This window comes from Leucoraja erinacea, chromosome 15, assembly GCF_028641065.1.
Source record: "Leucoraja erinacea ecotype New England chromosome 15, Leri_hhj_1, whole genome shotgun sequence".
Lineage (NCBI taxonomy): Eukaryota > Metazoa > Chordata > Chondrichthyes > Rajiformes > Rajidae > Leucoraja > Leucoraja erinaceus.
In genome coordinates this window covers 42,332,391-42,346,549 of record NC_073391.1, presented here as the reverse complement: position 1 = coordinate 42,346,549, position 14,159 = coordinate 42,332,391, and the positions used below count along the sequence as shown (strand labels likewise).

The 14,159-nt window shown below is 39.9% G+C and overlaps 2 protein-coding genes across 2 annotated transcripts in view; one reads left to right on the top strand and one right to left on the bottom strand.

The window, feature by feature from the left end:
• ptenb (phosphatase and tensin homolog B) overlaps positions 1-5,929 on the bottom strand; it is a 109,024-nt gene extending 103,095 nt beyond the window's left edge. The window contains exon 1 of the mRNA XM_055647261.1: positions 5,379-5,929. Coding sequence (XP_055503236.1) covers positions 5,379-5,457 — 79 coding nt within the window. The 5' untranslated portion in view covers positions 5,458-5,929. The remainder of the gene's footprint in view (positions 1-5,378) is intronic.
• A 5,774-nt stretch (positions 5,930-11,703) lies between these two features.
• Positions 11,704-14,159, top strand: part of atad1b (ATPase family AAA domain containing 1b) — a 55,909-nt gene continuing 53,453 nt past the window's right edge. The window contains exon 1 of the mRNA XM_055647260.1: positions 11,704-11,774. The gene's annotated coding sequence lies outside the window, so the exon portion shown is untranslated. The remainder of the gene's footprint in view (positions 11,775-14,159) is intronic.

The window sequence follows — 14,159 nt, the reverse complement described above, 5'->3', positions numbered from 1 at the left end:
AATGTCATCTCCAATATACTTGCAGCAATGCCAACTATGGCATTCACATGGCCAACTATCAAAATATATTTTGAAGAATACACGTTTTCCTTTACTAAGTTCAAACATATGGCACTGGTCAATCGACATGGAAGCAGACAAATATGTGGATAAGCTACAGGATTCTGTAAATTTAAGATGTACACGTGATGAAAAATAAACATGACACTCAAAAAGTAAAAGTATGAGCACAGGAATAAGCACATTAATGTTCAACATATTTTTTTTTTGAAATCTAAAGAGTTAACTTATTCTTCATTTTCTGAAGTCTTAGCATTCTTTATCACTTCCACCTTCTAAAAAAGGAACTACACGCAATGGCACTTCCATATATGCCAACTGATTAAAAATGCTCGGCTATATTTCAAATCAGCAAGTTTCTGAAACCATAATGGTGAGCTACGCCACCAAGTTTGGTGCTACCATTAAGTGTGCAAAATATTTACTTACTTTACCTTTTTTCCCCCCTCATGCTGGTTTTTGTCTCAATCCAGCAAACTATACAGGTTGAAAATCTAGTCTGTGCTGATGGAGCTGGACTCATTAGGTTCCATAGCAAGATAATTTTTACCCCATAAACTTGCAGGAAGCTTACCAAACTATAATTCTATCAACGTCCAACAGTCAATACAACATTACAATTATCTTTGTTAATTTTATATTAAAATCATGCAGCATTACCCAATTTAAGATCATAAACCAGATAAGGAAAATAGGCATCAGATAAGTGATTATACTCCAAATCAGAAACACGTTTTTGGAGTGAGATTCGAACCTAACAAAATCTAGACCTCATCTAAACTCCAAATGTGGAAATATATATTTGGAATTACAGCATTCACAGTGGTATCCAATGTAATGTTATCCCTTGACCAATATAACTGAAAACAGACAATCTGGTCATCACCATACTGTTACATGCACACCCTTCCTCTATATTTCTTGTCCGCGAGATTTCTTACAGTGCAGTATTGACTGCTTTTGAAAAGTACTTCATCAACCTCAATGCACTTTGGGACATCAAGTCACAAAAGGGATTTAGTAAATATACAAATTCTCTTACTCTGAAACCAGGAATACAAGGCTACAGGTGTTTCCATTGCAATGCTAGGTTAGTCCAATTAAAAAAATAAAAATACCAAGTTTGAAAGCACCTTTCTTCCGTTTTAGCCCCCTCACATGATTAGAGAGTCCTTAAGACAACCCAAAAGAGGCAACTGTGATGTCACATTTTCAGGCATCCAAATGAGCTTGGTGAATAGAAGAAAGGTCTTCCATGACTGTTTTGAAGTACATGTTCAGGTGGACCAGTCGCTCCTATTAGTTAAAAATCATAAGGATGTACCAAAAAGTTGGCGAGATATCATGAACCGTTTATTTTTAGAAACTGTTTGGAAAGTCTAGAAATTGGGGAAGGCAGGAGAAAAACAATTGCTGTTGTTAGCAGTGAGCCCATGTTGGAGATTGAGAACAAATTCTAATGTTCTCCTTCATAGGTAGCATTTTGTGTTTACATTTGAAATATACCTTTTTGTGAATGGTGTTGGGGTTGCATAATATCCAATTTAAAGAGATTGAAAGGAGCCCATAACCTTTCATTGTATTTTCATTAGACTTTCATTTTATTTGCCCAAATCAGACAGATCAATGTTGATCTTGAATTCTGCAGTTGCTTGCCGCATGAGTCAATGTTATCTGTTATTACTGGCCAATGGATATTTCCAAACGCAGTCACACTTTAATATTTCAGTTAAAACCAAAAAACTATTGAATAGTTACTGGAAGTAATATTAGTGATTCATTAGTTTTCTATTCCAATGGAAAATCTCCCTTAACAACCTATTGAATTGGACCACAAAATGCAAAGCAAACGTTTCCAACCATACAGATCCATTTTATTTACATTTTAACTGATTGAGTAATGTTTACAGTATCTTTCAAATAAATCCACCCCTAATGGATAAATTAGCACTACGCACTGACTATTTTGTGTCTCAGGTCACAATGCCGTGAAGGTTCATAGAAAAGAATGAACAAAAGCTGTTCTAAAATTGATCAGGATTTTTTTTAATCTAGTTGGTTCAAAATCACATCACTGATTAGACACAGTGAACAGGAAAAATACAACGTAGAGTCAAAACGTACTTTATAATCATTGGAAGTATTTTATTGCATTCTATCTTGCCACAGATAATAAAAATCTCTTCTACTGAGAATTATTAATTCACTTTCTCGTTTGCCAGAGACTAAATAAACGTACTTAAGTAAAATAATAATATGACCATACACCATCTTGCTTCCAATCACATTTGCTATAAGTAATCCACAGCAGCAATTCTCTTCAATCTATTGAGCATGGATAGAATCACTAGGAAATTAGGTAGTTTAGGGGGAAACAAAACCGTTTCACCGAGGCCAAAGAGAAATTATTCAAAACTCAATTCTCATTTCTGGCCCACTACCAAACAGACTTCAAGAAAATCGTCCTAAGAACTCAGTTAAGGTTTGAGACAATTCCTAAGAGCTACAAGATTTGCATCTAAATAGCATTCATCCAAGCAACATGGAGAGTACTGTTAGAAGCAACTATAAAACATGCTGCAATCCATTCAAGCAAATGTTAAGGTACAGCACCCAAAAGCATTTATTGTCAAAACTCTTTTGATAGATACATTTTATTATGCTATGATTTCATTAGACAGATACTCCACCTTCAAAACCTTGGTCATCACAGAAAAAGCACTCAAGGGACAAAGTTAATCACATATATAATGTACAATGCTACCTTCCATGAATGGCAACCTATTCTTGGATAACATTGACATATTCTAAACTTCCTCTCAACTCTATTGTGCTACTTACTTTCAAATGCGTTCATATCTAATGTACCAAAAAAAAATGTACCATAACGTTTTGTATTTTGATCTCACACAAGCATTTGCGTAAAAACAAATATTTACCTGAAAAAGCTGAACTGCTTCAAATATGAAGTATAGTGAAATTCAATAAATATTATATAGGCAGATATTAGTAGTCTTGCTCGAACATGGAAACGCTCCCGTAATAGCAATGAAATAAATGACTAATTTATTATATGCAATGCAGGAGAAATATCTATCCTGCCTATGATGTCCCTGCTGATTTTCAAAGAGGATAATGGAATGGTCAAAGTCTGCAAGCAGCAATTGATCTGATGTGCATTACACCTCTTTAGTGCTGCATCCCAAGGATGGCATTCTCAATGTGCAACTCAACATTGTGCTTAAATACAAGACTAGAATTTGAACCTACATCAACTCAGAGGCAGGAATGTTAACTGCTAAGCCTTGCTGACACACAAGCACAAAGTACAGAGCCTAATCTCACTCTTAGAATACCGTACATTTGCATAGCACCATTAAAATAGGTTGCCCCTTCCTTATATCAAAGAGATAAAGAATGCAATGAGTCTTATTCCAGCCCATGTCATCAAGTGTCACCAAGTCCCCAACAGATGACAGCCATCTGTGACTAAATTATTTGAATGCTATTGCACTATTTAATTTAAACTGCAATGCTAGGACAGTTAAGCCATAGATATTTCCTACCGACGTGGATTATAGATGAGAAACTAGGCTACTAATGCAAGACAAGTTGCACAATATTTGCAATGTTTACTGTAAGCTACCATATTGTTACTCATTTTCGTATTAACTACTCGAGTACCAATTTTTATTTTTTGAGATCATATATTACTTCACAGGTCGCTTCAATCACAATGGCAAAGGAGCAAGGCATGATTGTACAAAGCCAAGAAAAACTCTGCAATGCAAAATACAAACTTTTTAAATTTCATAAGATTTCAGATGAAGGTTTGGTACCAATATATTAATTTTCCCCGAGGACAATGCAACAAATTCATGAAAATATTTTCTTACATATCAAGAATTATGACAAATAGCATGTGGCATAATTGTAATCAAAGTCATGAGATGGATACCTTGAACTCTACAGCTTCCATTTACAAAACTGACCAAAATTATCAAACCCATACTTCAACATACTTGATGATGCAAAACCATCATAACTTGCACTTAGACCAGAAAATGAACAAAATTATCTAAATATGCCAATGTACGAATATACCAACAGCCACAGTGCAAAGGGTTACCTATAAAAATAAATGTGAATCTTGGATTGGGTTTGGATAATTTGCATCTCATCAACAAGACAAATACAAACAAAGTTTTACTTATTTGGACACATGTCAGAGATACTACATGATATTAGAAAGAGGACACTGCATTTTTCTTTTTGAAAAACTCAAATAAATTGCAGGGCATAAAACTACTTAAATCTAACAATATACATACTCGTCAGCCATTAGTAGGATTTGAAATAGAAAGCTTAATGTAACAAGATCAGACAGCGTATTCTGTAATTTTAATGTGACACAGTGCAATCACTAGCCACAAACTGATCGGAGAATTCCTCTTGCAAACCCACTTTTCTGATTACCATTAAACTACTACTACTACTAAAAAAATGAGATCAAAGATATTGGCAAGATCAATAAATTGATGACCCAATCTACTCATTTAAAACATCCAAACCCATCTATCTCACTCAAGACATGATGAACTGATTTTTTAAAAAATAAAAACTATACATACAAGCATTTCATTAGATAAAGGAATTGCTTTCAAATCAAACTAAAATCAGGGATTACTTAATCTCTCAAGACGGTGATATGAAAGAACAGCTATTGCTATATGACTGTCTCTAATTATACAAAAGATGATGCAAAAGTATGAGGAAAAGTAGCTTTAAAAAAAATAAACCAACCATAAAAACCATGCCAAAAAAAATCAAATATTTGATATAGAACTTCAGTCATTCCTATCTAGGCCAAAATCTATCCGCACTCATACAATAGGTAGTGCCCCCACCCCCACCCACCTCCCCTCCCGCAGAGGTTACGCATGGCAGCTCTAAATCTGCACAATAGGTACCTCAGTACAGAAAGAAATGATTATAATGGCATTACACATTAAATCTACAATGCATAGGCCGACAAATATTTAATCAGATGTAAGTGTTAAAGAACTCACCCAGACACCTCTTTGCGGTCACTTGCCTATTACCTAAAACTGCGAAATCAGAATTTGGAAAGTATGGGAATGCAAAAAAAATTACGAGGGCAGGCCTGCGCTTCTTTTATCCAAAATTAAACTAAACACTATTTAGCGTTATGTGCACTTCTCCAATCAAACCATCCTTAAGGCACACGAGAAACCGTTTGCCAACTGTATTTTCTAACCCCCCCCCCCCCCAAACACCCGAAAAACAAAAATGGATACATGTCAAGTCCAAGTCGAATCCATCTTCCTGGTATCTCCTCTTGTTCCTGCTGACAAGTTCTTTGATTCTCGAAGCCATGTCTGTGCTATCCCGGCTGAATAGGTGGTGGTAGAGGAGGAGGATGTGGAAATGTTTCCCCCCCCCCCTCCTCCTTCTTGGCTTCTGGTTTATTACGGCTACTGTCACACACAGAGGCCTACACGGCGAATCCAAGCCACGCAGCAGCCTCCCGTTAATAATCTCCGCCGGGGTTTTGCTCCGGCGGCTCGTCTCAGATCACCATCGACGAAGGGTCGCGGGGAAGGGAGAGAAATAATCCGTGGTGGGGCAAAAGTGAAAGCAGTGCTGCGGGACGACGAGGTGGTGGAGGAGGAGGAGGAGGAGGAGAGGAGGATGGGGGCGGTCGCCACATTCACCGTCTCTCCCTGCGAATTTTCCTCCTCCACTATCACCTCCACCGCCGCCGTTACTGCCGCCCGGGGGGGGGGGGGGGGGGGGGAGGAGGGAGAAAATAAAACCCAGTGGTTCAAGGTGGAAGGGGGAAAAAGGGGGAGGGGGGGGGGGGGGAAGAAGAAGGAAGAGGAAGAGGAAGGGAAGGGGAAGGGAGGGAGAGGGGGGGGGGGGGGGGGATATTCGGGGGTTAAAACGAAACAGATGTTTCTTTTCCCTAAAAATATATATATATATTTACGTTAAAAAAAAAACTATACATCCGCAGCCGGTCCTTTGCTTCGGTCAAACAGCGAGATATAATCCACACTCCAGGATCCAACCCGCAAATTAATCATTTAAAGGTATGTGGGTAAACTGGAGGGAGGGGAGAGAGAGTGTGAGGGAGGGAAGGAAGGAAGGAGGGGAGAATTTAGAGGGGGGGGGCGGCAGCAGCAGCAGCAGCAAAACCGGGGGCCCGCTTCACACGGTTCTTGGCTGGATGGATGGATGGTTGGTTGGTTTTCTCGCTTGATGGCCGAGGCCTCCAGTTCGGGGCCCCCCTCAGGGGCAGCAAGGGCCACGGCACCGACTCCAGCTCCCCACCCCCTGCTCCCTGCTTCCTTCTCCAAGGCGCTGCTGTCGCTGTTGCTGCTGCTGTCGCTGTTGCTGCCGCCGCCGGACTCTCAAACTTCCATCATGGCTTCCCAGGGAAAAAAAAAGCGCAATGCCCTCGAGAGCTGAGAGGAGGAGGGGGGGGAGGAGAGTGTAACCATCCGCCTATTAAAAAAAATATATAGTCCCTCCAACTCGATTGAGCCTTCTTTGGTTTTTTTTAATCTTCCCCTGCTGTATTCCCCTCCCTCCATCCATCCATCAATCAATTGATTATTTTTGCAGATTTGTATAGGTTGGTGTGCATTGCACCAGTTTCTGGTTGAGAGGGGGGGGGGGGGGGGGGCGGCGGTTGAAGGAAGGGAGGGGGAGGGGCGAGTTATGAGGTGAATTAAATCAGTATTACCACATTGGTGAAGCGGCCGCGGCGTGACACGGTCGGCACTACTTGCGGCGGTCACGTGCCACAGCTGCGATTTTTTCTATATATAGGGGAGGAGGGGAAGCGGCCGCGGCAGCGCAGCGCCGGCTCAATGGCGGCTGGGTCAGTGACGGCTGGGAACCTCGCTCCGGCCTCGGGAGACGCGGAAAAAAAAGAGTAGGTCTTCGGAGTAAAGCGGAGAGGAGCAAATCATTCTTATGCAGAACGCTCGGGGTAGTAGTTGGGTAGATAGAAGATTAACTTGTGTAGAAGGAGGAGGGCAGGGCCGTGGCTCGGTGGGAGAAGGTGACGCACCGAACACCCCCCCCCCCCCCTTAGAAACATATAAAATAGGTGCAGGAGTAGGCCATTCGGCCCTTCGAGCCTGCACCGCCATTCAATATGATCATGGCTGATCATCCAACTCAGTATCCCGTTCCTGCCTTCTCTCCATACCCTCCGATCCCCCTAACCACAAGGGCCACACCTAACTCCCTCTTAAATGTAGCCAATGAACTGGCCTCGACTACCCTCTGTGGCAGAGAGTTCCAGAGATTCACCACTCTCTGTGTGAAAAAATGTTTTTCTCATCTCGGTCCTAAAAGATTTCCCCTTTATCCTTAAACTGTGACCCTGATGATCCTTCACTCCCCTGCTGATCTGCTCTTATGCGGGATGGTGCCATTTCTCCCGTATGAGGAGAGCAGGTGTGTCAAGAGGTGGCCGTGTTCCCCAGGTTACGATAGGATGTGGTCGGTGCGCGTTTTCTTTTTTTTTTAATTTATACATAGATGTTTTGGCGACGTCGCGGCGCCATCTTGGTAAAGGATCACAAAGTGCTGGAGTAACGCAGCAGGACAGGCAGCATCTCTGGAAGGAATGGGTGAAGTTTCGGGTCGAGACCCTTCTTCAGACCAGTCTACTGGTTGTAGACTATAACTAGTCTCAGGCCGGACTCTCAGTTCTTCAATCAGTCTTAAGACTACAACTGTCTAGTGGACTAGTCTGAAGAAGGGTCTCGACCCGAAACGTCACCCATTCCTTCTCTCCAGAGTTGCTGCCTGTCCCGCTGAGTTACTCCAACAGTCTTAAGACTACAACTGGTGGACTAGTCGCCTATTCCTTCGCTCCATAGATCCTGCCTCACCCGCTGTGTTTCTCCAGCATTTTTGTCTATATCTTTGGTTTATACCTGACAGTGAAACTAGTGACATTTTATTGATTGTATTGATTCCTCTCAGCCAGTAATGAACCATTCTACTTTAATCTGTCGTTTTCACACCTCATCAGTCCATATCTCTAGTTTTTCTCTCCATCTGAAGAAGGGTCTCTACCCACAGTAAAGGACAACAGATAAACACTAGATATAAGTGCTGGAGTAGAACAAGGATAAGTTTTGTTTCTGGTTGATACCCTTCTTTAGACTCAGTTCTTCATACAGTAAATGCAAGAAGATAACCAGGTCTTGGAAATGCATGACAATGAGATGTCCAGGTTCCTGCTTGCAAGGTAATAAAGCATCAGATTTTTGCAGGATAGTTTGAAGAAATTATGATTCTCACTGTATTTGGACTTTGCCTTGTTGCTGATTTTAAAATTATGTGGCAGGGAAAGTAAAAAAGGTTAAGACATGAAACTGCAGGGGAAAACACCTCCCTCCATCCCACCCCATCTCGTCCTAGCTTCAATGGCCATGAAGTAGTAAAAAAAGTACATGGGATATTTCTGTGCTCATTGATGAGGGGAACAGAAAACCTGAATGATAGGTGGAGAAACCAGGGGAAAATAAAATTCTGCAGATGCTAAAGATCCAAAATAAAATTTAAATTACTGATCATTATATTGAAATAATTATTCAAGTTCCCTGGCATCTTGCTGATTTTTGGCAGAGGCTATATTTCTCTAGTAGGTTTGTGATAGGTAGATATGTGCTGACTCAGCAGGTTTTCAACACATAAAGTAAAAGTGTCAAAAAGATTACCACCCCTTTTAAGGTATAATGGCCATGAGGAACATTACTCTGACAGATTATTGTAGATAGGAAGGAAAAGCCCTTGTTCAAAAATATATGGAGAGAGAATGAAGGGAGTAGGAAAAAGATGAAAATAATGGTTGTAGCAATAGGCTTGATTGCATTTTTGACAAACCTTGATATGGGAGGAATATTACCATATATTTTGCATTTCTTCATTCTACCTGAAATTGCTGATGAAAAAAATGTCATCACCGTGGCAATCCTTGGATAATTTCCTTTGTTCTAGCATTTCTTCCCCCACGCACCCTTTGCCACTTGAAACAAATTTGTTTTCTCACCTTTCTGTTGGAGGGTCTTTGATCTGAAAGGTTAACTGTTTCTATTTCTGCAAATGCTGCTTGATGAGTATTTTTAGCGTTACCTGTTCTTATTGTGGATGAAGTAATACAAGACCAAATGCTGATGATGGATCATTTGAACACATTTCCTCAGATCAAAATAATCTTGTGCCATCTCAACTTCATGAATATGTCATGAACGTATGGCCTACAGGGAAAGAACTGCAGTAAATGTCCTATCATTCCCAGAATTTACAGCTCAGTTTACAGTATGGATGGGTGTGAAGTCAGCATTGAAACAAAAACGTCTTCATTCCTGTTACACCGCAGCCCGCGACTGGACAGTTTCCTGCAGACCTGCACAACCTTAAATCTCATTGTTCCTCGCCTGAAAATAAAATCATAACATAAAATTAAAGTGCAAAACTTTCAGTTTACATAGAGCATGAAACGGGCTCTTCAGCGCACCATGTCTGCTCCCACCACAATGCCAATCTAAACTAATCCCATCTGCCTGCATGTGGTTCATATACCTTTATTTACTATCTGTTAACTGTCTGTAAACAAAAGACTTCTTTCAACTTTCCCCACACTTGCTTTAAACGTATGGCCTCTAGTTTGTGACATTTCCATCCTGGGACAAAGATCTACCTTATCTATGACTCGCGTAATTCTGATAATATATAATTTTGTCAGGTCTGACGCTCCAGAGAAAACATGCCAAGTTGGTCCAACCTCTCCTTGTAGCTAAAACACTCCAATCCAGGCAACATTCCATTGAACATGCAATACACAGCCCCTAGATTCTTTCAATAGTGTGGCAACCAGAATCGCATACAATACTCTAAATGTTGCCGAAAAGGCTACATTTCAGAGCAAGTAGCCACATGAACCTGCAAACTTTAATACTCAGTGCCCTGGCCAATGAAGGCAAGCATGCAAAACACCTTCTTGATCATCCCATTCACTTGTGTTGCCATATCTAGGAAGTAATGACTTGCACTCCAAATCCCTCTGTACATCAATGCTCTCAAGAGTCCTTGCAGGACATGTATTCATCAGTTCAATTTTGAACTACCGCTGTGTCGAGGAGAGCATACAGGATTATTATATCTCATTGTATTGAAAATTGCTTAGTCACCAACATTTTCTCCCATTTGACCATCCACTTGGATTGGAGTCATATTGGGTCTCACAAGGAACTGCAGATGCTGGAATTTTGGGCATGTCAAAGTGCTGGAGTAACTCAGTGGGTTGGACCGCATATCTGGAGGACATAGATAGGTGACATTTCTTGATTCTGAAGAAGGGTCACAATCTGAAATGTTGTCTAGAGATGCTGCCTGTCCCTCTGAGTTATTCCAGCATTTTATATCATACAGGGTGCTTCTTTTTTGCTTCTACTTGTTTATGGCACATTATATCCAAGCATGGTGGAAGATATCCATTTGGAATGAGAGCATTATTTTTTATCATCTTACTTTGCTAATTAGTTTATTAGAGACTTATTAAACAATAATTAATGTCACTAATAAACTGATTAGTAAAATAAGATGATAAATTATTTTCTCATTCCAAATGGATGCCTTCCACCATTCTTGGAGATAATGTGCCAGATAAAATTAGAAGGGGAAAAAAAAGAAGCACCCTATATGTATTACTGGTAGCTTAAAGAGGCAGCTTTATCCGTTACAGTTGAAACTGTTGTAAGAACACTCCATGCTTAAATTTAATACCATAGGTTAATAAAATGCAAGAATTAATAATTTGGTACAAAAAGTTAGGTTGGTAATATAGAAATTACATTTAAATAGAGACTTAGACTGGAGAATGATATCCAACATAATATGTGTGTGTAGGTGGGGATTTGTGAGTATGTGTATATATATACACACACACACTGAACTTTTTCTCTATCTAGTTTATTATATAGTTTACAATTTACTATGTTTACATATTCTGTTGTGCTGCTAAGTAAGAATTTAATTGTTCTATCAGGGAAATATGACAATAAAACTCTTGACTCTCCAGGTGTTGGCATTGCCTTTACATCCCCCAACATTATCTTGGTCTCAATGTAAGGCCGTACCAAAGATATTAGAGGAGCTAGTATCTTTGGGCCTTACTAGGGTTTCCCAGCATTGTGATGTGAATTACCTTTCTGATCTCATACTAGGTCAGGCCCAGTGTAGAATTGGACATTCCGTTGAATTCATTTATGGATTCTTGGCCTATGCCAGATTAAAAAAAAATCTTTTTAATTATGTGCTTCAATTTTAATACCTTTTATATCATTTGTAATGTTGGAGGTCTTTGAAAAACGATTTAAAAGCCTCAGGTTTGAAATAATTAAATGTTATGAATTTTCTCGCCATTGAACCTTCCTAATTGGTCCTAATGTAGGTGGTCAGTGCAATAAGACCCTGTTTTTGGCCTGGATGTACCAGGTCAAAGAAGAGTCCAGACCCGAAAAGTCACCTATTTGAAGAAAGGTTCTGGCTTGAAACGTCACCTTTCCATGTTTTCCAGAGATCCTGCCTAATCTGCTGAGTTACGCAAGATTTTGTGTCTTTCAAAGAAAATCCAGCACATTGGAACAAGAACATTTCTTCCCGAGGTCTGTGTTCATTTTGTATCATGTTGTTCCTACCTGGTTAAAGTGGAACAAAATGCTGGTTAAGAAAAAATTGCATTGTAATCAGATGTGAAAAAATTATTTCTGAGACCAAAATTATTTCATGACATAGACAGAGGTGAGGAAAGTTTTGGTAATATAATTTAGTTTGTCTCCAGGGTATGCACACCATAATAATTGATTTAGACTTTAGAGATAGTGTGGAAACAGGCCCTTCGGCCCACTGAGTCCTGGCTGACCAACGATCACTCCGTACACTAATTTTATCCTACACACTAGGGATAATTTACATTTTCTTTTACCAAAGCCAATTAACCTACAAACCTGCACGTCTTTGGAGTATGGGAAGAAACTGGGGAAAACACGCAGTCACAGGAAAACGTACAAACTCCATACAGACATCACCCGTACTCAGCATCATGACCTTTAAATTGGTGATGAGTAATTCCGCAGAGGATTAAGATACAAGGTTATTAGATTATTATTAAAATTTTCTGTTATGTTGTGAACGGTGCCATGTTCTCCAGAGATGCTGCCTGACCCGTTGAGCTGCTCCAGCACTTTGTATCTTTTTTTGTTAACCAGCATCTGCAGTTCCTTTATTTGTCACATGTACTGAGATACAGTGAAATTCATTTGTGACAAGTTCAGTACAAGTATCACTATACATAGGCACTTAGATATACCCTAGAAAAGCATATCAGATACAGTACAAGTGTATAGTAGTAGTAATGACACAATATACATTTTTTGAGACAGTGCCATTTTCAAGCCATTTATTGGTCGTTATAATAATAGACATAGTGCTGTTCCACCACCAACTCATTACTTAATCTAGTAGATCAGGATTTGGAGCTTATGGTGAACCACCCATGCTCACCACAACTGTGTACAATGACCAGAAACGTATTTTCCCTGATCTACTGGTATCAACGTGTTCTGAAGCAATTTGATCTTTTTGGAACATAACATTCATGTGGGCGTGCCAAAACTAACCCCGTCCACATATTTTGGAAGGAAAATTAACAGTCTGCTAAGCAAAGCTGGCTGACAAAGCTGTTATGGGTTTAAATGCTCCTGGATATTCATAACATTCAAAAGCTTGAAAAAATAGAAATTAAAAAATGAGAAACAAACATTAACAACATAAGTACATTTTAAAATGGATAAATGTTAACACGCAAGGACAAAAAGTCTTGGAGTAACTCAGCGGGTCAAGCAATGTCTCTGGAGAAGTGACATTTCTGGTCTGGACCATTCTTCAGATGGATTGCCTGATCCACTGAATTACTCTAGCACTTTGAAATTATATATTGCCTTGGCAAAATCATCCGGAATAAAATGCACAGATGTGATCTCCTTACTGAAGAAAGGTAAAAACTTATGATTGAGGATAGACACCAAAAGCTGGTGTAACTCAGCGGGACAGGCAGTATTTCTGGAGAGAAGGAATGGGTGATGTTTCTGGTTGAGACCCTTCTTCAGACTGAAGCTTCTCAAGCAGCTGCAGTTCCTTGTTTCTACACCTCGTCAAATGACTGACTTATCACCCCAAGAATCAATGTGTTTTACTTGCACTGAACCTCAATCATAAGTTGTGCAGGAAGGAACTGCAGATGCTGGTTTAAACCGAAGATAGGCACAAAAATCTGGAGTAACTCAGTGGCAGCATCTCTGGAGAGAAGGAATGGGTGACGTTTCAGATCGAGACTCTTCTGTGCCATTCAAAGACATCATTACCTAAGCTACCCAGTTTCATTATTTCCTTAATATCCAATAATCTATTTATTTTGCATTAATATCTGAAGAAGGGTCTCGACCCGAAACGTCAACCATTCCTTCTCTCTAGAGATGCTGTCTGTCCCCTGCTGAATTACTACAGCTTTTTTTTTAAATCTTTGGTTTAAACCAGCATCTGCAGTTCCTTCCTACACAACATATGATTGAGGTTCAGCACAAGTAAAACACGTTGATTCTTGGGGTAACAAGTCTGTCATTTGAAGAGGTGAAGTTTGTTGTGCCTATATATAAATGCCTAGGTGTAGAAACAAGGAACTGCAGCTGCTGGCTTACAATAAAAAGACACAAAGCGCTGGAATAACTCATGACAGGCTGCATTCCTAAGAGATTGGTCCCGAGTTGAAAAGTCACCTGTCCATGTTCTTCTGCTGCCTGAACCACTGAGTTACTCCAGCACTTTGTGTCTTTTTTATATGCCTAAATGTTGTGAGACCCACATTCATTTGAAGAAACTGTCTAAAGAGTATTGTTAGGTTAAAGAAGGTCAAAAATGGAGAGGAATGAGATCATGAATGAATTCTTAATGTGTATGAGCAGCAAATTTAAATGGATGGCTGAAAGATTTGA